The 27,832-nt window shown below is 44.1% G+C and overlaps 9 protein-coding genes across 11 annotated transcripts; 4 read left to right on the forward strand and 5 right to left on the reverse strand.

Moving 5' to 3' along the window:
* Positions 1-422: 422 nt before the first annotated feature.
* Positions 423-2,718, reverse strand: LOC6541464 (ras-related protein Rab-2A). Of its 2 annotated transcripts, none has more exons than XM_001970703.3 (4): positions 2,508-2,718; positions 1,875-2,034; positions 1,067-1,403; positions 423-1,010 (listed from the first exon to the last, which is right to left on the reverse strand). In XM_001970703.3, the coding sequence occupies exons 1-4, from the start codon at positions 2,551-2,553 to the stop codon at positions 912-914; spliced, it is 642 nt and encodes a 213-aa protein (XP_001970739.1). In that variant the 5' UTR covers positions 2,554-2,718; the 3' UTR covers positions 423-911. The 2 variants fall into 2 exon arrangements, with proteins under 2 accessions (XP_001970739.1, XP_026835128.1); XM_026979327.1 differs by having other exon boundaries at positions 2,435-2,514.
* A 12-nt stretch (positions 2,719-2,730) lies between these two features.
* Positions 2,731-4,310, forward strand: LOC6541489 (MOB kinase activator-like 4). Its single transcript, XM_001970704.3, has 3 exons — positions 2,731-3,081; positions 3,150-3,523; positions 3,584-4,310. Exons 1-3 carry the CDS (start codon positions 3,022-3,024, stop codon positions 3,819-3,821), a joined length of 672 nt encoding a protein of 223 aa, XP_001970740.1. The 5' UTR covers positions 2,731-3,021; the 3' UTR covers positions 3,822-4,310.
* On the reverse strand, positions 4,290-5,999 carry LOC6540981 (FAD-dependent oxidoreductase domain-containing protein 1). The gene is made up of 2 exons (XM_001970705.3): positions 5,777-5,999; positions 4,290-5,450 (listed from the first exon to the last, which is right to left on the reverse strand). The coding sequence occupies exons 1-2, from the start codon at positions 5,987-5,989 to the stop codon at positions 4,341-4,343; spliced, it is 1,323 nt and encodes a 440-aa protein (XP_001970741.1). The 5' UTR covers positions 5,990-5,999; the 3' UTR covers positions 4,290-4,340.
* A 658-nt stretch (positions 6,000-6,657) lies between these two features.
* LOC6541125 (ribonuclease P protein subunit p25-like protein) lies at positions 6,658-25,522 on the reverse strand. Its single transcript, XM_026978303.1, has 5 exons — positions 25,402-25,522; positions 7,411-7,538; positions 7,173-7,354; positions 7,000-7,116; positions 6,658-6,943 (listed from the first exon to the last, which is right to left on the reverse strand). Exons 2-5 carry the CDS (start codon positions 7,516-7,518, stop codon positions 6,742-6,744), a joined length of 609 nt encoding a protein of 202 aa, XP_026834104.1. The 5' UTR covers positions 7,519-7,538; positions 25,402-25,522; the 3' UTR covers positions 6,658-6,741.
* On the forward strand, positions 9,152-15,231 carry LOC6541418 (tyrosine decarboxylase). The gene is made up of 8 exons (XM_001970707.3): positions 9,152-9,303; positions 11,467-11,669; positions 11,732-12,039; positions 12,141-12,575; positions 12,639-12,853; positions 13,201-13,327; positions 14,133-14,641; positions 14,812-15,231. The coding sequence occupies exons 2-8, from the start codon at positions 11,540-11,542 to the stop codon at positions 14,999-15,001; spliced, it is 1,914 nt and encodes a 637-aa protein (XP_001970743.1). The 5' UTR covers positions 9,152-9,303; positions 11,467-11,539; the 3' UTR covers positions 15,002-15,231.
* On the reverse strand, positions 15,505-16,630 carry LOC6541650. Its single transcript, XM_001970708.3, has 2 exons — positions 16,614-16,630; positions 15,505-16,553 (listed from the first exon to the last, which is right to left on the reverse strand). The coding sequence occupies exons 1-2, from the start codon at positions 16,628-16,630 to the stop codon at positions 15,542-15,544; spliced, it is 1,029 nt and encodes a 342-aa protein (XP_001970744.1). The 3' UTR covers positions 15,505-15,541.
* LOC6541166 (aromatic-L-amino-acid decarboxylase) lies at positions 19,480-22,972 on the forward strand. Its single transcript, XM_001970709.3, has 3 exons — positions 19,480-19,909; positions 20,977-22,081; positions 22,190-22,972. Exons 1-3 carry the CDS (start codon positions 19,780-19,782, stop codon positions 22,716-22,718), a joined length of 1,764 nt encoding a protein of 587 aa, XP_001970745.1. The 5' UTR covers positions 19,480-19,779; the 3' UTR covers positions 22,719-22,972.
* LOC6541471 (peptidyl-prolyl cis-trans isomerase H) lies at positions 25,078-26,303 on the forward strand. 2 transcript variants are annotated; one of them, XM_026978304.1, is made up of 2 exons: positions 25,078-25,222; positions 25,784-26,303. In XM_026978304.1, exons 1-2 carry the CDS (start codon positions 25,220-25,222, stop codon positions 26,249-26,251), a joined length of 471 nt encoding a protein of 156 aa, XP_026834105.1. In that variant the 5' UTR covers positions 25,078-25,219; the 3' UTR covers positions 26,252-26,303. The 2 variants fall into 2 exon arrangements, with proteins under 2 accessions (XP_026834105.1, XP_001970746.1); XM_001970710.3 differs by lacking the exon at positions 25,078-25,222 and adding an exon at positions 25,306-25,718.
* On the reverse strand, positions 26,264-27,784 carry LOC6541330 (post-GPI attachment to proteins factor 3). Its single transcript, XM_026978302.1, has 4 exons — positions 27,493-27,784; positions 27,119-27,435; positions 26,587-27,053; positions 26,264-26,533 (listed from the first exon to the last, which is right to left on the reverse strand). Exons 1-4 carry the CDS (start codon positions 27,626-27,628, stop codon positions 26,461-26,463), a joined length of 993 nt encoding a protein of 330 aa, XP_026834103.1. The 5' UTR covers positions 27,629-27,784; the 3' UTR covers positions 26,264-26,460.
* Between the last annotated feature and the right edge of the window lie 48 nt (positions 27,785-27,832).

Below are 27,832 nucleotides of genomic sequence, written 5' to 3' on the forward strand. Positions count from 1 at the left end.
ATATTATAAATAATTTGATTTACTTTTACAGTTGTATCTTTCGTTTTGTCTCAGCAATTGCCGTTAATTAAATATAAACTTCGTAAAATACTAAATTGATCATTGAATCGCAGCATTTCGTGTTACCACTGTTAATGCGTGTTGATTGTGTAAATTATATACCCCATTTCGGCTCACACGTTTTGTATATTTTGTTAATGTACTTTTTGTTTTCTAGTGTATGTATAAAGACTAAAGCGGATTGCACAACAAAATAGAGAAGGCAAATGCGTTGAGAAGGAAACGTAAACACATTAATATATTTAATTATGTATGTATGAATGTATGTCTAGAGAAGCGGAGCAGATACCCATTGCAAAAAGGGGCGTGGCGCAGCGTTGTGGGGCTGAACCTCACTGAAATCGAATCACAATGAAAATTCACACAGTTTCATTTTTGTTTATATATTACACATCATTTTGTCAAAATCCCAATGTATAACTATCGGTTTTACACGAAGTAACTACCAAACTAACTTCAATATACACAAAATACATGCATAAAACATTTAAAAATGTTTTAATAAACTTTATAAAATTTGGAAATCACGCACGACATTCACATACACATATGTTGTTGGTTTAGGTTTATTTCTGGTTTCTTCTTCGTTTTGGTTTCCTTTGGGTAATTAAAATGTAGCTGAACAAGGAGATGTGTTTCTTGCAACTGTCTGATCTTAATGGTTATAACATTTAGCTTAGTGTTCAATTGCTAGTTTAGTGGTAGCTATGTTTACGTGGTTAGTTACGGTTGAGATAGAAAACAAGAAATCGGTTCCTTTAACTACCTTCTATTAGTTAGTCACTAAAATAGCTTTTACAGAAGCGGCTGCGCCTATCCCAGAATTGCAATCGGGCATCTGCTGTTTACTCCTAGCAGCAGCCACTGTTTGCTGCTCCAGCAGCTCCTCCGGCTCCTGGCAGCGACGGGTTTGTGGGCGAGTGCTGTTGGCCGATCTTAATGCCGTTTGCCTAGTATCGAGATCAAAAACTGTAGTTACAAGAAGTCCAAATGTCCCTTTTCTTACCTCATTGTTGATGTCGAAGACACCTTCCTGGATCTTCTCGTAAATCTCCTTGGCCGTATTTATGAACGCCTCCTCTACGTTGGCCGCTGTGCGCGCTGAAGTCTCCATAAAGACCAGTCCGTGCTCGCGGGCGAAGGCCTCTCCCTCCTCTTTCTTGACCTCACGCCGCGAATCCAAGTCGCTCTTGTTGCCTATCAGCATGATGACCATGTTCGAGTTTGAGTGCTGACGCGCATCCTCTAGCCAGGTGGTCAGGTGGTTGAAGGTCTCCCGACGCGTAATGTCGTAAACCAGCAAGGCGCCAGCAGCTCCGCGGTAATAAGAGCGTGTGATAGATCTATCCAAAAATATATAGTGCGTCACAATGCAGTTATATAAATGTTAGTGCTTATAATATTCAATGCTCTTTTATTTCTGTTTGCATTTAATTTTTAGTAAAGTGTGAGAAGTTTATACTACAGAAAATAAAAATAACCGAATTTTAATGCTAAAACTCAAAACAAAAAACATCTTTTTTTATTTTTGTAAACCCTTTACCCGAGGGATCTATGTATATAAATGAACACTAACCAAATTATTTTGAATTATTAAGTAAGCATTAAACTTTTATTTAAATAATTATATAAAATATAAGAACGAGAATGTTTGTTTCGACCTGGACACATTTCCAAAAATAAGTTCATTTCGAAAGCAGTTTGTGTATGATTATGGGAGTAATCTGAGATTTCACTTTTTACTTCTTGGGTATTATAAATTATAATAATCTAAATTATAAATTATAGTATTATATATGGACGTAAGTGCGTACCTGAAAGCCTCCTGACCAGCCGTGTCCCAGATTTGCAGCTTGATCTGCTTGCCGTCGATGGTGATCATGCGTGCTCCGAACTCCACGCCAATGGTCAGGTCGTGCACCGGCTGGAATCGCTTGTCCGTGAACTGGAGCAGCAGACAGGACTTGCCCACGCCTGCGGAAACGGGAAAGAGTTAGTGGGCAGTCAGGGGAAAGTGGATAAGGCTGGAAAATGCCAACAGCTGTTGGCCATCCCGAAAGGCAGAGTGCTGATAAGCCCGTGGCTATTTGGGGCGGAATCCCTCAATTACTGGGGGTGGTTGGGTGACTCAGCTGCAGGGTTTGTGTGGGCTGCTCCCCGCTCCCCTTTAACTCTAAGAGCAGCAAACGCCTGTATGCGTTGTTATGGTTTTATTGATTTTTCCTTCGGCCCACCGACTCCAGGAATATTTTCCTGCCGATGTATTTCTGATATATTGGCATCAGTTCTTCACTTGATGCCACCTGGAGCCCCCATTTCGGTACGACCCCTACGCTTGCGATGCCCTTTGTCTTGTCGTTTTGTTTGCAATTACAGATTGTTTCCCTGACAATAGCCAACATTTCACTGGCCATTCAGTGCAGCAGGGAGTCGCAGTTTCCACTCACCTGTGTCTCCGATAATGATGTATTTGAACAAGTACGCGTAGGACATGATTGCAGCTGAGGGGGTTACGCTAAGTTAGTTTTTAGAAAGTACGATCTCGTAATGCCACAGATAATACGCAATTCTTGTAAGTTTTCCAATCTGTTCGTATTTATGATGACTGGCTGCCGACAGTGTGGCCAGTTCGCGGCCAGGGCTGGCGGAAATACCGAGAGGTCGCCCTATCGATAACGATGCGCGCTACCGCTGCCCAATCGATAGGCATATGTATGTATGTAGAATTTGTCAGAAATTTTCTCGCACAAAGCAAAGTGTTTTGGAGGATAAACGCCACTCAATTGCCGAGCGATGTGCCAGCGCCTGTAGAGTTCAGTTAGCTTACTACAGTGCAGGGACTCCACATCGGGAGACACCAGTGGCGCAGGGACCAGGCTCCATTCAGGCTCTGCCAGCGATTTTCTCATCAAGGCGTAGGCACAGACGTTGTGGATCATCGCTTCTTCGAGCGGGTGAAACATGAAGATGGCTGACGGCTCGACCATATTGCGTAGGAACCGGCCAGGCACAAAATCCAAGGTGAGTGATGACTGGGCGTCCAAAATATGATCCCGGCCCTCTGACCCGTTTTCGGTTTCGCCTTTCAGGACTTCTGTCGCTGGCCCGACGAACCCCTGGAGGAGATGGATAGCACGCTGGCGGTGCAGCAGTACATACAGCAGCTGATTAAGCGCGATCCGAGCAACGTGGAACTCATCCTGACCATGCCCGAGGCGCAGGATGAGGGCGTGTGGAAATACGAGCACCTGCGCCAATTCTGCATGGAGCTGAACGGCCTGGCAGTGCGGCTGCAGAAGGAGTGCTCGCCGTCGACGTGCACCCAGATGACCGCCACTGACCAGTGGATATTCCTGTGCGCCGCCCACAAGACGCCCAAGGAGTGTCCGGCCATTGACTATACTCGTCACACGCTGGATGGTGCCGCCTGTCTGCTAAACAGCAACAAGTACTTCCCGAGCAGGTATGCAGGCTTCCCGACACGGTGGAACTAGCCACATAATGAGGAAAGTGTCTCCCCTAGGGTGTCCATCAAGGAGTCGTCGGTGACCAAGCTGGGTTCAGTGTGCCGGCGAGTGTATCGCATCTTCTCGCACGCCTACTTTCACCATCGTCGCATTTTCGACGAATTCGAGGCGGAGACCTATCTATGCCACCGTTTTACGCATTTCGTCACAAAATATAATCTGATGTCTAAGGAGAATCTGATCGTGCCCATCAACGTGGGTGAAAATGCAGCCCCTGGCGAAAGCGAGGCTTAGGAGCCCGAATATGGAACACTCATTCAACATACATCTATTTATATTTACCAATAGCTTGCAAGTTGGGTTAGCTCACCCTGACAGGGACAGAATTCCACGCGAACCCGACTCTAATGCAGATCTTGTATGTAGTTTAGATGTCAGATACACATAGAGCTACATAACGATAACTAAGTAACAAGGGCAGTTCCAGATTTATGCAGGCCCCCTTAACCCGCTCACCCCATCTGATCCTAAGTCAGCAATTATTTCGCAAGTTATATTACGATTATGTTTAACTCCTTATTTAAATAAATTATATGTAGGCACACGACCTTCTTGTGACTGATTCTACGTCGAATCCCCGTAAATTTAACTAAATTCCTTTGACTACTGGCAGCCAAAACACCAACACATCTGTACGTGACTAAAACGTGAACTTTACTATACAAAAAACTATATACACAACAGAAATTGCAATAAAAGAAGTACATATATAAACACATCAAAGGCAAGTACGACCCTCATATGATATATTTGTCAAACGATATTCATTTCGTGCATAGGCTGTTGGTTCACAAGTCGTTCGAAGCCAAGGCGCGACAAATCCAGTGTGGTAAACTTGCCGTCCAAGATGAGTTCGGAAATGGCGCGACCCACGGCGGGAGTCTGCTGAATGCCGTGTCCACTGAAACCGGTGGCAATGAAGAGGTTGCTGTAGTGAGGATGTCTGCCAATAATGCCGTTTGCGTCAAATGTGTTGTGGTCATAGAAGCCCGCCCAGCTGCTTTGTATCTTCACTGACTCAAAGGCGGGCACTCGGTTAGCCAGTGTGGGCCACACATCCGATTCAAAGTACCCATGGTCCACGTCCAGCGTTTCGCACTCGGGTTCCTCGTCTTCGTTCGGACTGCGGCCGCACAGGAAGTTACCACAAAGACCGTCACGCCGAAAGTAGGTGCCATTCGGATCGACGGTCAGAGGTGTGGCTAGCCCAGGACAATTCCGCCCTTGAGTGCTTACCACATAGACGTATCGCTTCCGAGGCTCCACCGGCAAGGGTACACTTAGTGAAGCCTCCTTCGCTCCCTTATCACCAATCCCTGCCAGGCGCGCCACCTGACCCGAGTACGCTCCCGCCGCCAGGACGCATGTGTCAAACTTCACCGTGCGCTGCACTCCATCTCCGTCGTCGACCACTGCTCCAGAAAGGGCGCCCGAATCGTTCCACTCAAAACCCACTACCGAGCCGTTCGCGAAATGCGCGCCCAGAGCACGGGCCTTTTTCTTGTAGCCCATGAGCAAGGCCCACGGATCAAACCATCCCTCCTTGTCAATCCCGTGGCATCCCAGCTCCACGCCATCTGTGGATAGCCACGGAAACCGCTGACGCAGTGCCTCCGGGCCAAGCAGCTCATTTCGGGCCCCTAACTTGTTCTGCAGCTTAGAGTTCTGGGCCAGGATGTGGGCTCCCTTCTCGGAGGCAAGGATCAGGTAGCCGTTCGGCTGGTAGCACAGATCCACGTCGCCCAGATGCTCACTGCCGTTGACCACGAAATTGTAGCCGAAGAGCGACATCTCTATGTTCTCAGCCAGCGAGAACTGCTGCCGAACTCCGCCTACAGAGAGAACTGTAGATGCGCTGGTGTACTGGAGAAGCATATAGAAATGGTAATTATTTAATAGGTAAATATTTAAGAATATATTGGGGATTCATCAAAGTAATGCGTTGAGTTTAAAGTGCATATGCATAAATAAGTGTATTTAGCTGAAGCCCAATGCGTAGATGCAGAAATATAGGTATACTTAATCTCTATGATCAGCGCAAACTAAATACATAGGTATATTAAATTGAGCAACTTTGGATTCCCAGACCGCAACATTTAATACAAATTTAACAAAAACTGTAAAATATTTAAAGCCCTTTATTTTGGACTCTGCGCCGCATATGTAAGGTAAGGCCACCTTGTACTTACTCCAGCATCACGCTCCACCACCAGCACATTGAGCTTGCGGCCCAGCTGCAGCGCCCGGGACTTGAGCCAGAAAGCGGAGGAGGCGCCCATGCCGCCGCCACCGATTATGAGGACTTCGCAGCTCTGGGGAAGGGCATCGCCTTGCGGCTTGCCACTCAACGAGCGAAGCTGACGCAGTGCACCCGATCGCAGAACTCGTCGCAGGCACATCATTTTTCATACTAACCGGCACCTGTACATACGTGGGATGATAACGCCATTGAAAGCCGCCAGATTAGATTTGTGCAGCTTTTCCTAAGTGCTTTGTGTGCACAGCAATGAAAGCAGAATTACAGTAAAAGTTCCTTTGGCGAACTGCTCTGCTGATTTGGTATACATTTTTCTCCCCATATAAAGAACACTATTTGGACTCACATAAGACAAAATTTGTATTTTATAGCGCGCTGTTTTGTTGCTCTAATTTAAATTTGGTTCAAACGCTGTGAATAGGTGTCTTTTTTTTTTACCTAAAACATCAAATAATCAATTTATTCCTCATCGGAACTTACTGTCTACATTTAATGGATGGCTTAGGGGATTCAGATATCTTTTAATTTCCCGGTATTGCATTTGTATTTGACAATCCACTAACACCCACTCAGCCATTATCAACAGATAAGGGAACACCCAAAGTATTGTTCATTGTCCTAGGTAGGTAATTAGAATAGATCACCTTTAACTTAAGGATTCGCCATACCCAAATTCGTTTAAATGTCGTTACCCGAAGAACATCTACTGTAAATTTAAGTAGTTCCATAAAAAAGAATTATACAAAGACCGCGCTTATCTACGGAGAGCTAATCTTTCATTGCCCCTAATTGCGATGACACCGCTGGTCTTTTGTGATAAATTAGGCTTTATTTGTATATCCTTACAAAGGGTAAATAAAGGAATCTTCACATGGCCGGTTTATCTCAACCTTGACTCTAACTGTTGGGCAAATTATCTTCAGCGTCAGGTTTTCCGTGTTGTTGGGCTGGTTTATTGCGCCCGGATCTGTTTCGTTTGTTCGGCCGAACCGCAGCTCCTGGTTGATGTGGTTGCTGCTGATGGCGGGGCTGGGGACGCGGATGTGGGTGTGTTCCTGTGCCTTCCCAAAAATCAGTGGGTGTACTCGGCTTTTGTAAACTAATCGAAATATGCTTTTACAATACCAAAGCTTTTGTAATCCCGTTTTAGCTTACCCGTCTATACTGTCCGGCAGCTCGTCCAGACTCATGAGGATGTGCAGAGTGGGTATTTGGCGGGTGACTATAATCTCCTCGAGGCCTTCGGTTTGCGGCTTCCAGTGCTCCTCCACGCTTTATGTAGTACACTATAGTAGTTATTGCACATTTGCTGCTTATTGCACACTCACCTGGTGTACGCCATGCGTGTCACCTGGTAGACGGGGTGGCTCCGTTTGAGGACCTCGGCACATGATATGGTCTTCACCACTCCGCCGCCGGATCCGCTCCACACCACGCATCTGTGTTCGCCCTTGTTCAGCGCCGCCTGAGCAAACTCAATCACATTGCTCACTTTGGTACCGCCTTTCACCTTTGCAAATGGAATTGTTTCAAAAATGGATTGGAAAAATGGTTTGTGGCACTCACATGCATCCACAAAAAGTCCCTTTGGGACTTTGGCATGCAGTCCTCGAAGGGCAGATCGCTCTTGCTCAGCTCCTGCTCCACATTCTCGGCCTTGCGATAGTGCATCATTTTGAGGCCCTCCACAAAATCTGCAAACAAGATTGTTTCACTCTTTCAGAAATATAATTTTGCCGAAGCCCTTCAGCTACAACCTTGAACCTATAATGGCGGAAAAAAGACGATGGAGGCCCAGAATCTCGAGAGCCAACTTAACAGCCAACCACTCGTCGTAAACTGTCCGGAGCAGCTATTGCCCCCATCGCAGTCCGTGGAGATTGAATAATTGCTTGGTTTATGAGCCAAGAGAGCAGGGACAGAACGGAAGAACCATTCTGCAAGTTGTGTAAGCAGCGATGTCACCTACACCTTTTAGGAGCGTCATGGGGCTCGAGAAAAATTTCGAAAGTCGGGTGAACTTAAGAGTCGATTGTAAGGATTCTGTGAGACATAAGATATTTATTTAAATAAATTTAAATTTGACCACATACAAAATCTATTAAAAAACTTAATTGAAGAAAACGAAGTTTTTAAATTAGTAATAAGGAGAAAAAGTGAATCGGAAAACATCATCCCAAGAAGTAAGGCACACCCAGGGAAAGCCGTGACGGTCTTCGCTTTGACATAATTCATTTTGAAGAGGAGTTCAAGTAAAAGTCAATAAAAAACCATTTCTGCAGCAATTAAACGAGCGCGAATGCATGAGCGTTTTCGCAGCGTTTTCCCATTAAATAAAGCCCTGCTGGTGTCGGCCACTAGACAACGGGAATGGGAATGGGATGGTGATGGGTATGGGGATGGGGATGGGGCGAACGGGAAAAGAGGTCAGCGGGGGATGATAACCGCAGGAGCATGATGCCACTTGTTGAAGCTGAGGCCGAACAAGATTTCAGTGCCCGGGGATGGTTGCTGCAGCTGAATTCGACAGCAGCAATGAAAGTTTATTAATGAACTTTCATCCAACAACAAAAAAACGAGCAGCATTCGGATGGCTGTGTGGGACGATGGTGGCAAGTACATGGTGCCACGTGTCCCAGACAATTCTATGCCCCAGTGCAGCCGGATCCAAGGAGCCCGAGTAGAGAAAGGAAAACGGGCTGGAATTTTCCTAGAGGAATGCGTTGAAATTCCTTCTACTCCGCTCCTGCCGCCGCTGCTCTGCCGGGCCATCGTTGTCGTCATTCCCATCGTCATAATCATTTGGCATCGCCACCATTCCCATCAAGTACGTTCCGAACAATAATTCAATTTGGCGCGGAAGTTATTAATAAAACGATTCGCACCCCGGCCAAGAACAAGTGGGAAGACGTGGGAGCTGTCCTGTCAGTGCAATTGGTTGTGTGTTTATGACAACACGTTCTTTAAATTAACTCATCGATGCCGAAATTGAGTTGCACTTTAAGAGCAAATTAGGTTGCTCATCATTAAATCATTTAGTTCGAAACTCAATTTTCCACGGATATACGCAACATCAAGCATACGCACCGTGCAACCTCACATGGGCCATGGTGGTTATTTAATTTTCCACTCGCCCATCCTATTCCTTGCATATCTTCACGCACAACGGATGCGGATAGCCCACAGCTATGAATGAGGCGTCGCAAAAATTCCATTTATTTGCCATTTCAATCGCACCGAGCACCACCAAGCCTCACCATCGCCTCAACCCGGCTCCGGACCACCGAAGTACGCATTCATTAGACATGCCAAGGCAGCCGAAGGAGAAGCAGCAGCCACGGCGGCCACGACCGAGCTTAGCTGTTGGGCAGACCGCAGAGCAAGGATCAGTTTGGTTTCGCCAGTCGGGACCAACGGTCGTGGTCTCGCGTTCGGAACATCGTAGTTTGCTCAGCACAAGTAAGTGCCCGGATCCGGAAGTCAGTTCGATAATTGGTGAAACCATTCGGAAATTGCATACTTTACTTACATAGCCGTTAAACGTGCCCAAGGAACCTCAGTTTAATTACAAACAAAAATTCTGTTTATGCAAACTACATGTGATTAAAGCGAGCAAAATTTGGGAACAACGCACTATCTCGCATAAATAAATCCAAAATATATTGTAACGTTTACAAAGCAGAATTGAATCGGTGGTTTTAAAAAGCCACCAATAAAGCTCCAGACGAAATAAATTAGATCCTATAAATAAGCAATGGAAACCAAATAAAATGCCAATAAAATGTATAACTAGATGTAACTAGAAGACAAGTTTTCTTTGTTCCTACAATTTTCAAAAGCAATGAAGTTCCTCCAGTTTTTGTTATTAACAAATTACTCGGTCTATTTGAGCAAACGGAAAGGAAATATTAAGGAAATACAACTTTTAAGCACGCAAAGCCCATTATGAAATTAAGTTTTTAGAACAAGTCGACTGATAATAAACATGAAGACTAAATTACCTAATGGAATTCATATTCAAAACTCAATTTATGGTTACGGCTGCTTTTTATGTATAAGTATAACATTTAAGACTAATAGAAATCAAAAATGAGGCATTTTTTATTGGCTTTTATCGACAGTTTTCATTAATACATTTTGCTCATATTTTAGTTAAAATAAAACCAATCTAATATGTTACAAAGAATAAAAGTTGTTGGTATTTTTTTAAGTTGGTATTTATCGAGAGTTTTTATAATTATATTTTGATCATATATTGGTCAAACAAATCCACTCTAATTTGTTACAATTTGTTACGTACCATTTTACGTTCTACTAAGCAAAATCACTTTTTAATATTTTCTAACTCTGCGTGGGGGATTACTTAGTGGATACCTACAAACACATACGGCAAAAAAATGTTTAAAAGTGTATTTGTTTATTTTAGTATTTATTTAGTAAAATGCATCATGATATTTTGTAACAAAATTTGATATCATAGATGTTACGACCGTCACTTGTTTTATGCAGAAGCCGCCCATTTTTAACAAAGAATGCAAAAATGCTACAAACTAAAACAGCTTCAGTTTTAAAGTTTGACTTGCTGTGCTCTTTTAATACTTTTTTCTGGACGGTTTTTATTTGGCGGAACTGAAAGCCTTATCGATGAACGGTCAAAAATGGTTTTGTTAATACATAAAGAACCAAAATCCTTACATTCTGTACAACTTAGTATACCCGTTACTCGTAGAATAAAAGGGTATCCTAGATTCGTTGAAAAGTATGTAACAGGCAGAAGGAAGCCTTTCCCACCATAAAAGGTATATATATTCTTGATCAGGATCAATAGCCGAGTCGAACTGGCCATGTCCGTCCTGTGAACGTCGAGATCTCGGAACTCTAAAAGCTAGAAAGTTGAGAGATAGACACCGCGAAAGTTTGTTTATTGATATGCCACGCCCATTCTAGCGCCCACAAACAGCGAAAAACTGCCACGCTCCCACTTTTAAAAATTGTTTTGATATTTTTTATTTTTTTATAAGTCTTGTAAATTTCTATCGCATTGCCATAAAAACTTTTTGTCACGCCCACAAACCGCCCAAAGCTGTCACGCCCACTACTGAAAAATGTTTTGAAATTTTTTAATTTTTTTTGTTAGTTTTGTCAATTTATTACAGATTTGCCAAAAATCTCTTTGCCACGCCCACACTTTTGAAAAATGTTTCGATATTTTTCTTTTTTGTATTAGTCTAGTAATTTCTACCGATTCGTAAGAAATATTTTTGCCACGTCCACTCTACCGCCCACAAACCGGCCAAAACTGTCACGCCCAAACTTTTTTAGCCATTACATAGCTGCTATATAAACCGTCGTCGAATTAATTAAAAATTATGAAAACAAAGTCATAGTTTCGTTGTGCTTATTATAAAAAGCTCGGTAAAGAACAGCTTCTTTTAAAAATATTTAATTTAGCTAGCTTCCTGTTTTGTGTTAGTTCAAGTTGTGCCTAGAAATAGAGAAAAACTTTGTATGTATACACAAAACAATTGGAATATCTAGAAAAAGCGGACACAACAAAAATTGAATATATTTGCTGGTACTACGCTGATTCATTGAACAATTTTTAAACGTTTCATAATAAAGCTAAGCGTGGGTGTAAACGGAAACGGAAAAATTCGAAAACACTCAGGAAAGCGATTTGGAGAACCCATCCAAGATGGACAGCACCGAATTTCGAAAACGTGGTATGGAAATGGTAGAGTACATCTGCAATTATCTGGAAACGCTGAACGAGCGCCGAGTCACGCCCAGCGTGGAGCCGGGATATTTGCGGCACCTGTTGCCACGTAAGCCCCAAACATGCCTCCAAAATCTGGCCAGAGTCCCCCTCACCACCCTTTTCGCACAGCTGAGGCACCACAGGAGCCGGAGGACTGGGACCAGATCATGAGGGACGTGGAGGACAAGATCATGCCCGGCGTGACCCATTGGCAGCATCCGCGCTTCCACGCCTACTTTCCGGCGGGCAACTCGTTCCCCTCGATCCTGGGCGACATGCTGGGCGACGGGATCGGGTGCATCGGCTTCTCCTGGGCCGCCAGTCCCGCTTGCACCGAGCTGGAGACCATTGTGCTCGACTGGCTGGGCAAGGCCATCGGTCTGCCGGACCACTTTCTGGCCCTCAAGGAGGGCAGCACCGGAGGCGGAGTCATCCAGGTAATATATTCACGCAGATGACGTAGATTATAAACGCCATAGTCATATAATATAACAAGATTACTCGTCCGTGTCTAACTATGGGTATTTTTGGGCTCCAGACTTCCGCGTCGGAATGTGTGCTGGTCACGATGCTGGCTGCCAGGGCACAGGCGCTCAAGAGGCTCAAGGCCCAGCACCCGTTCGTGGAGGAGGGTCACCTGCTGTCCAAGCTGATGGCCTACTGCTCCAAGGAGGCGCACAGCTGCGTAGAGAAGGCGGCGATGATCTGCTTCGTGAAACTGCGCATCCTGGAGCCCGACGACGACGCCAGCCTGCGCGGCCAGACGATCTACGAAGCCATGGAGGAGGACGAGCTGCAGGGCCTGGTGCCATTCTTCGTCTCAACCACTCTGGGCACCACGGGCTCGTGTGCATTCGACAATCTGCCGGAGATCGGCAAGCAGCTGCAGCGATTCCCGGGCGTCTGGTTGCACGTGGATGCCGCCTACGCGGGCAACAGCTTCATCTGCCCCGAACTGAAGCCCCTCCTGAAGGTGAGTGGCTTTCCCTCGGAATTGGGAATTGGCACGGCCAATCTGACCCGATCCCATTCACAGGGCATCGAGTACGCCGACTCGTTCAACACCAATCCCAACAAATGGCTGCTGACCAACTTCGATTGCTCGACGCTGTGGGTGCGGGACCGCATCCGGCTGACTTCAGCCCTGGTGGTGGATCCGCTGTACCTGAAGCACGGCTACTCGGATGCGGCCATCGACTATCGTCATTGGGGAGTTCCACTCAGTCGGCGTTTTCGTTCGCTGAAGCTGTGGTATGTAGCGTTTGGGGTCCGAAAGCCCTCGATAGCAAAGTGCGAATGGGTCTGTTGACTGTTGTCCACAATTGAATTGTTTTTGGATCGGCCTGGAGTGGCGTTAAGTATGTTGGCATGTTTACTCAAATGATGCCCTCGTGTATTTGCTTGCGATTTAGTTGTAAAAACAAGGGTTTCGATACCCCGTGTGTGCCGAATCTATCCCGCAGATGAGATGGGTCCACACCAAAATATGAGAACGCCAAACAAACGATTATTGCTAATCGTGACCACCCAATGGACCAGGAATATTATTTACCCCTATCCATTCTGTGTGTGCCTCTGAATGACTTGTATGATTTCAGGTTCGTGCTGCGATCTTATGGGATTTCCGGGCTGCAGCACTACATACGTCACCATATCAAACTGGCCAAGCGGTTCGAAGAGCTCGTGCTAAAAGATAAGCGCTTCGAGATCTGTAACCAAGTCAAGGTGAAATACGTTTGCTTTCGTTTCGTTTCCATATATGCATGTACATATTTAAAGTTTCATTTTCAATCGACTCGGCTTCTTTCGGTAATTAATCATGCTCAGAGTTCAAAGCTCTTTTGTGCACCCCACGAAATGTGTGGGGTTTTCATTTGCCCCAGGCCAGCGGGTGGGTGTGTGGGTCTATTATGCGGACCAAGGGCCGGGCGCCCATGTAAGTCCCAAAAATAGTTGGGAAACGGATTGGTAGCTAAGGCAAAGACGTGAACTTGTTCACACCGCTGTGCAAACGAAGCCAACGAAGCAAACGTGCGCAACTACACGCCAAATTCCGCAAAGAAACTGGCGCAAAATTGATTTCTTTTTCGCCCCGACAATGGAAGTGTTTTGGCATAATTGCTATTGAAAATCATTTAGAGACAGCCACAAGTGATTCATCGAGTCAGCGACTGACACATGAATGTTCAAACTTGCTCAGCGTAAGCGTGGCCAAGTCAATTGGGGGATCGATTCGGTAGCGGATCTGCAGATAGTCACGTTGTAGTTTTCCAACCAATTACACTTTTGAGGAGTACAAATAAATCAAGCTAGCAAATTGTTAGAATTTCTTTGTATCTTGCATCATTTTCGCCAGATAATTGAATAATATAAAATACATTTTTGATTTAAATGGCGTTTTAAGTACATTTTAGACATAGTCATTTCATTATTTTAGAATTTTTAAATTATTTTGATTTTTCATTGTTAATTTGGTTAATCATTTGGCCAGATTTGTGGAACCAAAATAAATCATTCTTGGTTCTATTAGCTGGGCCTGGTCTGCTTTCGCCTGAAGGGCTCCGACAAGCTGAATGAGAAGCTGCTGAGCATAATCAACGAGTCCGGCAAGCTCCACATGGTTCCGGCCAGCGTGGGCGATCGGTACATCATCAGGTTCTGCGCCGTGGCCCAGAACGCGACCGCGGAAGACATTGACTACGCCTGGGACATCATCGTGGACTTTGCCAACGAGTTGCTGGAGAAGGAGCAGCACGATGAGCTGTCGGAGATCATGAACCGCAAGAAGCAGGACACGCTGGCTCAGAAGCGCTCCTTCTTCGTGCGCATGGTCAGCGATCCGAAGATCTACAACCCGGCTATCAACAAGGCCGGCACACCCAAGCTATCCATGGAGCTGCCCTCACCCGTAGTGAGCCGCGGCAGTGCCCCCATTATCCGCACCCAGAGTTCGGTGGACCACAACTCTTGGATATCCTGGCCGCTGGCATTCCTCTTCAACAGCAGCAACGAGGAAAAGGGCAGCAACGTCTCGTTGCGGTGAGTCTTGTTTCAGTGATCTTTCATTCAAAATGTGAATCCTAATGATTTCTATGGAAACTATTTTATAAGGCCAATAGTGAGGAGAAAAATGCAAACTGATGTTTTAATAATCAGGCGATTTCAACGAGTATTTTGTGTCAACTCAAAGCCACATCCTTTCCTTGCAGTTTCCGACACCTGGACACCAACGTACGACCATCGTCGTCGCGTCGAAACTCCGGAGCTGGCTCCTCCCCCTCTCCGGAAAACGAGTTGGACTACGTGAACGTCCAGCAGCAGCAACTGGAGCAGCGATGCCCACGACGATCACCCATGGCGGTGCGGAAGGCGTCGTCCACGCGGGACAACCTCAACTAATAATATTCACTCAATTTATGGAAACACTATAGTACAGTATTAGCGCTTCCTTAAGTCAGGCGCCTAGTTGAATTCTAAACCAATCTACAATGCGGTGGGTTGCGACAGTAAAAGGCTTCTTCTGAATTCCCACATTGAAACTATATAGAACGGAGGAAATATCAAACGAACATCTTTCTTGTTTATGAATTGCAATAAATATTATTTCAAAATAATAACTTAAAAGGCTGAAATACTCTACTTTGCACTGCAAAGTTATATTGAATCGACATTGATAGCAAAAAATGCTTAACTATTAGCAAATGGTAAACAGAAATATCTTTGCATTCTTGCGCAAGGTAAACAACGAAATCCAAATCATCTTGCTGATGCCATTGATATGACGTGGTATCATTGTTGATCGGCATGAAATCGGAAATAGAAATTTATATATAAATTTACTGTGTACGGACATGGACTCCAAATGGATTATGACTCATTGGACGGAGCTCATATGTTTTAAAGCATTTTGTGCACGCTGGTGGGAAGGGGAAGGTGGTTCTAGGAACCAGTCGGCTCATTTCCTTTATGAGTGGGCTCCTTGAAATCCATATTTTGGCCGAACACTCTCACCAACTGGTTCAAGTAGGCCTCCTTGTCCTCCCTTGAGTAATGGTCCAGTCTCCCTTTTTTCATGTCCCAATTTAAAAATGTGGGCGCGCGCAACTGTGATTCTAAGTTAGGTGCCTCCATTTTTGCTGTGATCTTCAGGGTCTCCACTGCTCTAGATATGGGCAGATCAACTGCAGATTTATCCAAAAAATTTCGGAGTGCACTGTGCGCTCTATACGCTTTCAACTCGATGGGCTCCAAAGTCAGCGGTGTGTCCTTTTTGGGACCCATCTGCGCATTAACAAATTTTTGGTTTGCATCTGGAGCTGGGGCTAATTGATTTTGATGGGCTCCTAAATGCGAATTGGAGTGCTGTGTGTAGTGGGGGCTCGTCTTTTCAATCATTCGCTGCAATATTTGATCATAGCTTTTTGATGACTTCACTGGGTCCTTGTCTCTTTGAGTTAGTTTGATCTGCCTAGGGTATCCTGGCAGACCCTGCTGCAACTCTTCCAAGCGCCGCTTCATGGCCAGCAGCTGTTGCTCCTGCTCACTTGGCTTGGTGTTGGACTTGGACTTCGTTGCCTGGCCTTCAATGGCTTTCAACTGCTCCAAATTGGAGAGCATGGATCCCGTTGAGGACAGAAAGCACCGTTGATTTCTTGGGAAAGATTTCGACATTTCTGTGGGTCTTACTTTCATGGTGATCTCCTTTGTGTGATCCCGCTTGGTTCTTTCTATTCGCTGCATGAGGGCATCCAGGTTGGGCTTGATTCTTGACGCATCCTCGTAGTTTCTGGGCAGAAAACCTCGCTTTTTCAGATAGACGACTGGCAATTCCCAGTTCTTTATCAAATTCTGCACGACCTCATTATATGGGTAGTCAGTCGATTTTTCTCCGAGTTTTGACTTGGCATTGGCCTTTTGAAATACATTCACGGAGCTGAGCACGAAGACATACCTGTGCCAATTGATTTGTTTAGGGATGCTTATGGAATACGACAAATGTGTAATAATTCACCATAGAACAAATCGCATAGCAATTGTGCGTAAATAAGTAGTTGTTACTAAAATATATTTTATATGGTTATATATGAAAAATAAGGTTAGGCTATAGAGATGTAAGAGAACTGAAATGAAACGTACCCTGAATAGCTATACTCTTTTACACAGAATCACGAAATCTAAATTTGGAAACCGGTTCATTGAATTAAATCGCCAAATAACCTTAACCATAATCTAATGGCGCCAATAAAATTCAAAGTATCATCTGTCACAATCTTTGACACCTCCAACCAAATAAACCAATAAATAAATCACGTACCCATAAATTAGTATGCCTCACCAGAATGAATGAAATGCCTAAGGAATGATTTGGCAAAATCCAAAACAAACGAAATTGTCAAAAATAAACGAAATCTTCATATGCAGTAAGCTATTGCCAAGCACGCGCACCATCAAATTAAAAAACATAGGTTATGCAAATTTTGGACAAAATCTACAGGCAGCCCTCGAACAGATGGAGTCTTTAAATCAATCTTCCCCACTAAAAATACGTTCAATATCTTAGGCCCCAACACCTTGAACCGTACATGATTCCAATAACTTGCAATATCCGAGGTCTTCCCAAATTTCATACAGTTGAAGTTGGGGATGCTCGACTGTATCACGGCATCATGGGAATTTCGATCGGTGTCTGGCAGTGCCGACTGTGCCAACTGCCATAATTAATGGTTGGACAACAAAAGCGTTAGCCGCGCTCCAAACACACATCCAAACACACAGCCGGGTTTCAGCAGAAGCAGCATCAGAAGGCGGATGGATGGATTCGTTGGATGATGGCAACGGCCCTCGAGCATTTCGAAGTGTGACCGCGTAAACTGAATACGAATTTATATTTAGATGCACGACGTCATCCGCGGTGTCTGGACCTGTGAATGAAAGTTCAGGCGAAGCTCAGGCCCAGAAAGAGGAGCAGAGAAATACGCGAAGTCACCGTGTTCAGGCGATCTCTGTCCCGCGGTCTCCGAATCTCTCGCTGCGGACTCTGCACCCACCGAACGTCGCTTCAAGGCGGCGACGCGTGCGCCGAGTGAGTCAGCCATGGCTTTCAAAGATGGGTTCAGCCTTTACAGTGGTCGGATTGGGACAATTTTCCAACAGAAAGTCCAAGATAATAGCAGGAAGTTAGCCTTGGAGGGGTATTGAATATATTGTAATTTGGTTGTTCCTAATAGATCCAAGTCTTTGGTAATTATTTAATTGAAAAGGCACTCCCTACGATAATAATAATATGATATTTAAACTGTGTTCCCAAGTTACATCTAACCCTTTTGAGTAGATTGTGGTCCCAGAACCATTAAACATACGGACTGGAAAGTAAGTATGGCTAGCGTTAGATCATTACAGGGCTGAGTTAGATAAGCACTCGGCAATTAGCACCCAACCGAATTGCGGGGACCTCATGCTGACTCTGACAACATTCGTTCATTCATTCGTTCGTGTCTGCCCACCTACACCCATTATCTTCCAAGTTCCCGCGCCTCGCAACCTGAACAAATCGGTGATTTTCATCTGGCAACGTTTGTTTATTTTGATATTAGTGTTTTTGTATTTCACCTAGCAGGAGATTCCATGAAACAATGGGCACTCTTCACAGCTACGTCATCAGTTCGGCCTTTTGGCAGTGTTGGTCGTTCGTACATCCGACTTTCTGCTAACGGATTTGGTCAATGTTTGGACACTTGTTGGCCATTTTTTTTTTTTTTTTTTTTGTACTTGAAGTGGTTCCCCACTAGCTGCCATAAGCCACGGAAAGTTTCGGTATTTCCTCAAGAGATTAGGGGGAACAAGTTTGTTCTCTTTCACGGGCTCTTTGCACTCTGTTTGGACGTGCCGGATTTGCGGCAAATTTCGGAAATTCCCTAAAACCCCCAAAAGTTCCCCGAAGAGCCATGCGTGTCAGAATATTCACATTCGAAGCCAATTTAAATGTCATAAAAATAATGTGTGAGATAGTATTTCAGTTTTTCAATATAGCTTAGCATTACTAGCTTTCAAAAATACACATAGTTCGAACATATTGATATATGCTAGATTAAAACAAGATAGAATGGCTATAGTGAAGTTTCCCGACTGGCAGATACCCATTACTCAGCTAGTGGAAGTGTAAAGGAGAAATTACTTCATTTAATTTAAAAAAAAAAAAAAGAAATAAAAAAATTCAAAAAATTTTAAAATTTTTTCAAAAGTGTGGGTGTGGCAGTTTTGAGACATGATTTAAGAAACTAGCGCACGGTATATGTGCTCTGGAATCTGCATGACTAATCTCAACTTGTTTAGCTTTTACAGTTCCTAAGATCTCGACGTTCGTACGGACGGACAGCCGAACATGGCCAGATCGACTCGGCTATTGATCCTGATCAAGAATATTTATATGGTCGGAAACGTTTCCTTCTGCATGTGACAGACTTTTCAACGAATCTAGTATACCCTTTTACTCTACGAGTATAACGGGTATAATAACTATTTATGACTTTCATAAATAAATAATGCTCAGAATATTAAATAACAAACTACTTTGGGAATTATAATTAATAATTTGACCATACATTCGTAGAAAACCACCATTTGTTACTCAATCACCCTTCAAATTGAACTCACAATATAATTAAGCCAAAAGTAGCAATCCCCAGGGACTTTTTCGTCTAGCGAGACAATGCTCCGCCCGACGCGAGAGCAGAACGAGAGATGTGCCCATAATGACCAAAGCGGGTTTCCCAGCCAAACGGAGTCCGATCCGAATCTCCGGCCAGTAATTTGAGTGCGATCACGAGACAATCAACGTCAGTACGAACACCTCACAGGTGTAAGAAGGGGATATATCCGAGCACAGAGAGAGGCCGAGAGTAGCCGAGAGTAGCCGATCGTGCGGTCGGGAGATCGGTCTGTTGCCATATAAAAACGATTGCAGCGCAGTGGCCAAGACACTCGCGTCAAGGAAGCTGAGCTGCAACGAGTGTGCGGTGCGTGATAACCGGGATTCGAAAGTGATCGAGATCAAGCTACTGTGTACCGTGTTAGACCCAAGTGCTAGACCCGAGCACTAAAGATACAAGCACCAAGGAATAGTTCTTAATAGACTGCATTATTTGAGCAAGATAAGGGAAAAGTGTAAATTGGTCAAAATGGATGTGGAAGAGTTTCGCAAATACGGCAAGGAAGTGATTGATTATATATGCCAATATGGCACTAACATAGAGGAGCGTGATGTGGCGCCCACCTTGGATCCGGGTTACCTCAAAAAACTGCTACCAGGTGAGCATGCAATAAGAAAAAGTGTGAAAAAATCAAAGACCCGACGAAAGTTAGAGATATATACGTCGAAGTTATTTAGTTATTATGTGTCAAATTTAAATAAATAGGGTTGGACATATATGCGATCGAACCAGAAATGACTTATAATATATAATATTTTATATAAATATAATATAATAATAATAATAGTATAATAATATATATATAAATAATAATAAAATACATATTAAAAAGTCGTTCTGACGTTCGCTTTGGAATTTACACCCAGGCGTTGCATAAAGTTTCCAAGTCCCCTGTATATTCAGGAAAAAAACCCCATGTTGAATACTCTATATGCTATCATTAGAAAAAACTTTAGCTTTTTTAGCCGAATTTTTTTACGTATGATTGTTTTTGTCGAATTCTATTTAAAACCAAAACGAAACAGTTAAATTATAGCAATTTATCACTAAATTGTATACACTAATTTGTTAACTATGCCCAAACAAATTAGCAATGAATCCGAAAATATTTCGTTTGCGCAAAATAATCAAAGAAAGACCAGAGCAACAATCAACTCAAAAACTTGTTAAATCATGTTGACTAATTGTTTTCCTCGCTGCCGAAGAGTCATGTGAATAATGTGCGAGTGTAAACTATTCAAAAATCCCCAGCCCACGGACTCAAGTGCCCCGCAATGAGGTGCGTGGGAGGGTTCCGGCATAATTGGGGCACACTCGACAGCCATCTCTCCGATCTTCGATCTCCGGCCACCTCCGAGGCTGGCAGGTTGGAGAGTAGGTTTCGCTGGCGAATTTCAGTCGAATTCCGCGCAGTTGGCTAAGTTAAATATTTACGCCCGAATGGACGCCGCAATCCCGAGTTCAACTAAACAAATCAATTAATTATGCATACGCAAACACACACCTTGCGTATAGACTTACTTGTTGATCTTTCTACTCACTGCCAAAAACAACAGACTCGCCATAAATACTGCCTTTGCTGGCCCCCCAAATTTATGGGTGATAAACGAAATATTTAAGGCCCATCCCACTAATCCCCGACTGCCTGTTTATCTCTATCTTCAGCCGACGCTCCCCAGTCGCCGGAGCCGTTCAAGGACGTGCTCGAGGACTTCGAGCAGAAGATAATGCCGGGCGTGGTGCACTGGAACCACCCCAAGTTCTTCGCCTACTTCCCATCCGGCAACTCTTTCCCCTCGGTCCTAGGCGACATGCTAAGCAGTGCCATTGGCTCAATTGGCTTCAGCTGGGCCAGCTGTCCGGCGGCTGCCGAGCTGGAGACGATCGTGATGAACTGGTACGCCAAGGCCCTCGGTTTGCCCAAGGCCTTCGTTTCAGATGCTCCAGGCAGCACAGGCGGCGGCGCCCTCCAGGGATCCGCCTCGGAGTGCGTTCTCGTCTCTCTAATCGCAGCCCGCGCACGAGCCATCAGCGAGCTAAAGGGTCAGACCAGCGTTCACGACAGCGTTTTCCTGCCCAGCCTGATCGCCTACGCCAGCCGCGAGGCACACTCCTCCGTGGAAAAGGCCACCAAGATGGCCCTGGTGAAGCTCCGGATCATCGATGCCGACGAGCATGGACGCATGCGCGTTGACCTACTGCGCCAAGCAATTCAAAACGATGTGAACGCCGGTTTGACACCCTTCTTTGTAGTGGCCACTGTGGGTACCACCGGCGGCTGTGCTTTCGACGACATCACGGAGATCGGAAAGGTATGCCGCCAGGTGTCGAGCATTTGGCTGCACGTAGACGGCGCCTACGCGGGAAACTCCTTCATTCTGCCCGAGATGCGTGTCTTTTCCGCCGGACTCGAATACGCCGACTCCTTTAACACAAATCCCAACAAGCTCCTGCTGACGAACTTCGATGCCTCTGCCCTGTGGGTGCGGGATGTGATGAACCTTAAGAGCGCGCTCAACGTGAATCCACTCTACCTACGACACGAGCACTTGACCGGAGTTGACTACCGCCACTACGGCATTCCCCTGAGTCGCCGGTTCCGGGCGCTCAAGCTGTGGTTCGTCTTCCGGACATACGGCATTCGAGGCCTACAGGAATACATTCGAAATCACATGGCGTTGGCCAAGAAGTTTGAGATGCTTGTCCGCAAGGATGAACGATTTGAGGTCCGGAACGACGTTCACCTTGGCCTAGTTTGCTTCAGAATGCGGTAGGTTTTTAAGCCATTAAAATAATTACTACCGAACTGAAGAAAGAAGCTCTGCTTCGACTATATCTGAATGCTGGGCTTTAATGGTTCTCTCAATCTTCTCTACAGAACTGGTGACGAGCCCAACCACATGCTGCTCGCACAGATCAACCACTCGGGCAAGATGCACATGACGCCGGCCAAGTTCAACGGCCGCTACGTTATCCGCTTCTGCGTCACCTATGAGCACGCCACTGAGAAGGACATCCTGGAAGCTTGGACCCAAATAAAGTGCTTTGCCGAGGAAATACTGCGGGACCACCAGTTGGAGTCCAGCTCCGTGCCGACAACGCCGGAAGGCTCAGAGCGCACGAGCTCAGAGCCAGTGGCCCCAGTGGCGGGCAAGCCACCCATCAAAAAGAGGCTGACCAGGACAAAGTCGTTGCGCTTCTCCTTTACGCGCAGCATCTCGCGGGAGCAGTACCAGAGCCAGAGCGAACATTTAATGGATGGGTGCACACCCATCCTGGTCGTGGATCCTAAAACTCTTCAGGAGAACTTCCAAAAGGCGGCGGATGACAATGATAGGAACAACAGCAATGGCAACGTAAAACTCAAAGATATATCCGACGTGGATACGGACGAGGCGAGTAACTGAGCGTCGACCCTAAAGGGATTTTGCGGATTTACCTCTACCTAGTATTAATTGTCGAGCTGAAATGAGGCATGAACCAATCGTCTACCGACTAACATTGCTCAGTTTGAATTTAAGAACATCCATTTATGTATTTTTAGGTCCTTAGTTGTTGCTGAATATAATGTAATTAAAGGATAGACTCTTTTGTAACTGCTTATATCTTGTACCTACCTTAAGTTACTATCATGAACAAAAGCACTTATTTATAAACATTATCTCGGCATTTTTTATGCAAGTTTCTATTAAAAAAATACAAACATTATCCAACGGAAAACGTATCACGTGTCTTATAATGACAATCCTATGTTTTTTAAACCATGTTATTTTTATTACAGGTTTACCCACATGAACTCAATGGGAGAGATCCCCGAGATACATACCCCACATACATCTACCCTGCACTATGGTTATCAAAGCACATCGTGGGTCGTGATTTCCTTTCGAACGTACGACTTCTGTACAATACTCCCGTAAATTTGTTTCAGTCAATAAACCTTCTGCTCAGTGTGAAATGTTTATCATATTTCATCATTGATCACCAGAGAGTCTAATTAAGGAAACCGTGCCAAAGAGCCTATTCCAATCCTTGGTTTATTTTAAATCTGTGTGTAAAATGTATGTACATATGTACTGCTGCAGTCAAAATAATAGTAGTGCCCATAGAGGTTTTCAAACAATTAAAAAAAAACACATTTCAAAACGTGTTCACAAAATTGTTGTTTATGAAACTTACCTCATAGTAGGTGATAATAATGAAAATTGAATTTGGATAATTCATAAAACTTTTCAGAAAGAAATGAAAATGTGAAATTGGACCTAAATTTGATCGGTCAAAATAATAGTAGTGCATTTTTTCAAACAGCATCACAGCCAAATAAATCATTTTATGTTTAAATAATTAATTCTATGTAATTCCGCTATATTTAATGTTTATTTTAGTATTTTATTAAATACCTTTTGTTTGCATAATGGACGCGCTTATGCATGGAATCAACCAAATTCTGGCATCTCTTCACAGGAATAGAGTTCCAAGACCTTTGTACAGCTTCCCTGAGTTCAAAGCTATTGCTCGGATTTATTTCTGAGATTGCTCTTTAATTCACACCAAAAATTCTCAATTGAATAGAGATCGGGTGACTGTGCGGGCTACTTCATGATATCAACTTGATTGGCTGCGAACCACTCTTTGGCGAGTTTACTTGGTTTATGCTTTGGTTCATTGTCCTGTTGGAACGTTCAAGCAAGTGGAATGTCCTCGGGAGCATCATGTCGTTTTTAAATTTTGATATATAAATAATGGTCCATAATGCTTTTGGCCCAATACACTGGGTCCAACTCCATAATACGAAAAACTCGCTCAAATCATTATCGATGAACCACCGTGCTTAACCGTTCTTAAGGTGCATTTCGGAGAAAAAGCACATGAGGGTGGTCGTCTAACGAACTGCAAAGAGCCTACCATGGCCTCTAATCAAAAATATCTTGGAATCATCCGACCACAAAATATTCCTCCACTTCTCCAAATGCCAATTAAAGTGGTCATTTAAGGCACTTTTTTTGGACTTCTTGAAATGAGGTTTTTAATGAGGTTGCGTCTTCTTATTGTTTCCAAACTAACATTAAGATTAAAACTTTTTTTAGTACTACAGGAGACGCGAAAGGCTCGATTCTTGCCTCTCCTGCTAAGTGACTTTTTGGTCACTTGGCCTAACTTGGCCCGACCACGAGTATTATTAGCTGGTTCATATGTGATAGCTTCTAATAGCATCCGATTATATTTTGCTCTTCAACATAGACTTATGTCCAGTAGAAATCAGTTTTTTAAGGAGTTTCCGCCTCTCGGCAGTACAGTGTTTGCCACGCCCCTTGGACTTAATACTTAATATTAATAAAGAGTCTAATAACGGTGGGAACTGTTAAGAAACACCTAAGAGTATTATAAAATACCAATAACATGGCTAAAAAGCGATTATATTTAATTATTCTTGTCAATTTATCTGACACTATTATTTTGACTGAGTCAAACTAGTGAGTCCTTGCAATTAAAGGCGAAAAAGAATGTAAAACAAGAAGAGAACCGAACAAAAGTCTATATTCGAAGAGAATAGAGAATTACAGTTACTTATGTAAAAAAATTTTAAAAAGTATTTTAAGGAATAGAAGAAATTATAAGAAATAACGTGTTGCTTCACCGGTACTACTATTATTTTGACCGTAACTGTATATATTAAAATAAGTTTGTTTTTACTATCACCCACTTTTGTACATATGTATGTATGTGCATACATACATACAGCCAAACTATGTGCATATATGTATGTTCAATATGCGATCTTTTTGTTTTTGTCTCATTCAGTTTATGTTTCATAAATGATTTTAGGCGTGGAAATGTAAATCGTATTATTTAAATACGCCTATCCTAATGAGGGGAAAAATCCTGCCGATCGGACGAAGACATATGTATGGTAAGTAAGTATGCATATTTTAGAGTTCTTGAACAGGATGGTAACTTGCCAATATATTGTAAATAAACAAATATTTTTAATGACAAATAATGTCCAACAATATTATTATAACTTTCTGGCGGAAACCAATGCTGCACTGTACCAATTAATTTTGCCAATCCAATCATATATAAACTCACCTTTATAAGTATTTTAAAAATAGTTTTGTCAATTTAAGCACAGAAAAATATAAACAAACACTCGGCACACGTGTGCTATCGATATGGCTGGCTTTTTATTCTATCGATTTGTCGTGTGTTGTGACCAATCGTCATCGAGCCATCGTAAAAACATAAACAAAAATCTGCCGGCTTAGAAATACTTCTTAGTCCTTACTTGATAAAAGTGTATAAACAAATAATTAAAGTTTAAAATGCCTAACTGGAATCAAATACAGTCCCAACTGAGACACTCCAACAATCCGGTCGTTTTTTTCGACATTGCCGTAGGCACAACGGTGAAGTTAAAGCAATCCCATCATAATCATTAAATAAACCTCGATCTTTCGCCTTTTATTTGCAGGAAATCGGTCGAATGATATTCGAACTCTTTGCGGACACAGTGCCCCGCACGGCGGAAAACTTCCGACAGTTCTGCACCGGCGAGTACCGACCGGATGGCGTTCCCATTGGCTACAAAGGCGCCAGTTTCCATCGAGTGATCAAGGACTTCATGATCCAAGGCGGCGATTTTGTGCAGGGCGACGGCACCGGCGTAACCAGCATATACGGCAACACATTCGGCGACGAGAATTTCACCCTGAAGCACGACTCGCCCGGACTCCTTTCCATGGCAAACAGTGGCAAGGAGACCAACGGCTGCCAGTTCTTTATCACCTGCGCCAAGTGCAACTTTTTAGACGGCAAACACGTGGTATTCGGTCGCGTCCTTGATGGTCTGCTCATTATGCGTAAGATCGAGAACGTGCCCACGGGCCCCAATAACAAGCCGAAACTCCCAGTGACCATTTCGCAGTGCGGGCAAATGTAGCGAGGAGTTATAAATGTTGTAATAAAGTCTCTATTATGTCTTTTTAAACGAAGCTATTAGTTTTCCTACTGTCAAAGGCGACTTTCGTTTTGACTTTCAATAAAATGCTAAACATTTGTTTTCACTTTGTTACAAATTCTATAAAAAATAAGTCAGTAAAGCCGCCAGACAGTTTTCTGTACGTTCTGGGCTCAGAATGTCAAATAATACTAATTGTAGAATGAATAGCCGCCCGCCGCAGCCTTCTCCTTTCGCAGGGTTCGACAGTCCTCTATCATAAAGCTGAAATATAAACACATGTAACCAAATTGAGGAAAAGTACAGTCTTTACGCACTCATAGTAGAGGGATGCTAGAGGAACTGTTGCCAAGTGCCACAGAGCATGAGCATCTAGAATCCAGAGGATGGGCGGAAAGTCAAGCAGTTCAAGGCTCATGGCCAGCGCCATGAGAATATAGAAACGCAGGATCCTTCTAAAGTAGGGCCTTCGGGTACGCACGAAGTGACACCAAACGAACCATCCTACTGCCGCTATTACTCCAGTGGCCACGTTTACCATCATGTTGAATGCATAATTAAACCGCCCTACGCTCAGATAGGCAAAGTAGTTGATGTAATAGGAGAGGAAGGCCAGTGAAATCACACCACGCAGGAACAGCGAGTAGCGGTGCAGCATCCGCATGACCATACTGTAAAGTGAGCACAAGATGATGGAGTAGGCAAAGGCGTAGTCCAGCAGCTCGGTCAGTGGAAAGTCCCTTGTGTGAAAGATAGCGGACCAGGTCCAGCCGTTGAGGTTTGTCTGGGAGAGTAAAAATTAACTTAGTAAAACGTCCGTTTGTGCTCCTCATGTAAATTAAGGCCTACAACTGCGAATATGTGGGTCAGCATATAGCAAGGACTGTCTGGACGCACTTCTCGACGAAACTTGCGCAACATACGCAGGTGAACAACAAAATTAAGGCAGGAGAAGATAACCGAGGCCGGCTCCTGCATGCCCAGCAGGCGAAGAAAGGGCCACTTGCCGTAGAACTGCGGAATTGGCCAACCGCGCTCGAAGAAGGCTAGCACCGTTCGCCACATGCATCCATACTGACACTCGTCCGCGCAGCTCCACTGGAAGAGCCGGTCGAACACTGACTGTTGATAAAACTTGACAGCCTGCTCCTGGATCTCCAGCCCATCTGCCAAGGGAAGCGTGCTTGTAAGGATTTTCAAGTAAAGAGAAGAGCTGTCCTTACCAGCTGAGCAGTTTGTTCGCTCGCAGTTCTGTCGACAGTTGTGAAAAAACTGTGTGCGGTCCCCATTGGAAGCGTCGCAGGCGGCCACCAACGCCCCAAGGAACAGGACTATTGCACTAAAGCTACGACTAGACATGATTAAAACTAGTTAAACGCGCCTTCAGAGCAACATCAACCTGAATTATTTTGTAAACATTGCACTATTGATTAATCGCCGTGGTGTGTATGCTATCGGTTCGTCGATAGTCGTCAGCGTGCGTATGTGACCATTTGGAAATACCATTGAATTTATAAATAATACTTCATTTTTAACTAAATGAATATAAAACTTTTTAAACAC

The sequence above is a fragment of the Drosophila erecta genome, unplaced genomic scaffold (assembly GCF_003286155.1).
Source record: "Drosophila erecta strain 14021-0224.00,06,07 unplaced genomic scaffold, DereRS2 tig00000055-arrow-pilon, whole genome shotgun sequence".
Lineage (NCBI taxonomy): Eukaryota > Metazoa > Arthropoda > Insecta > Diptera > Drosophilidae > Drosophila > Drosophila erecta.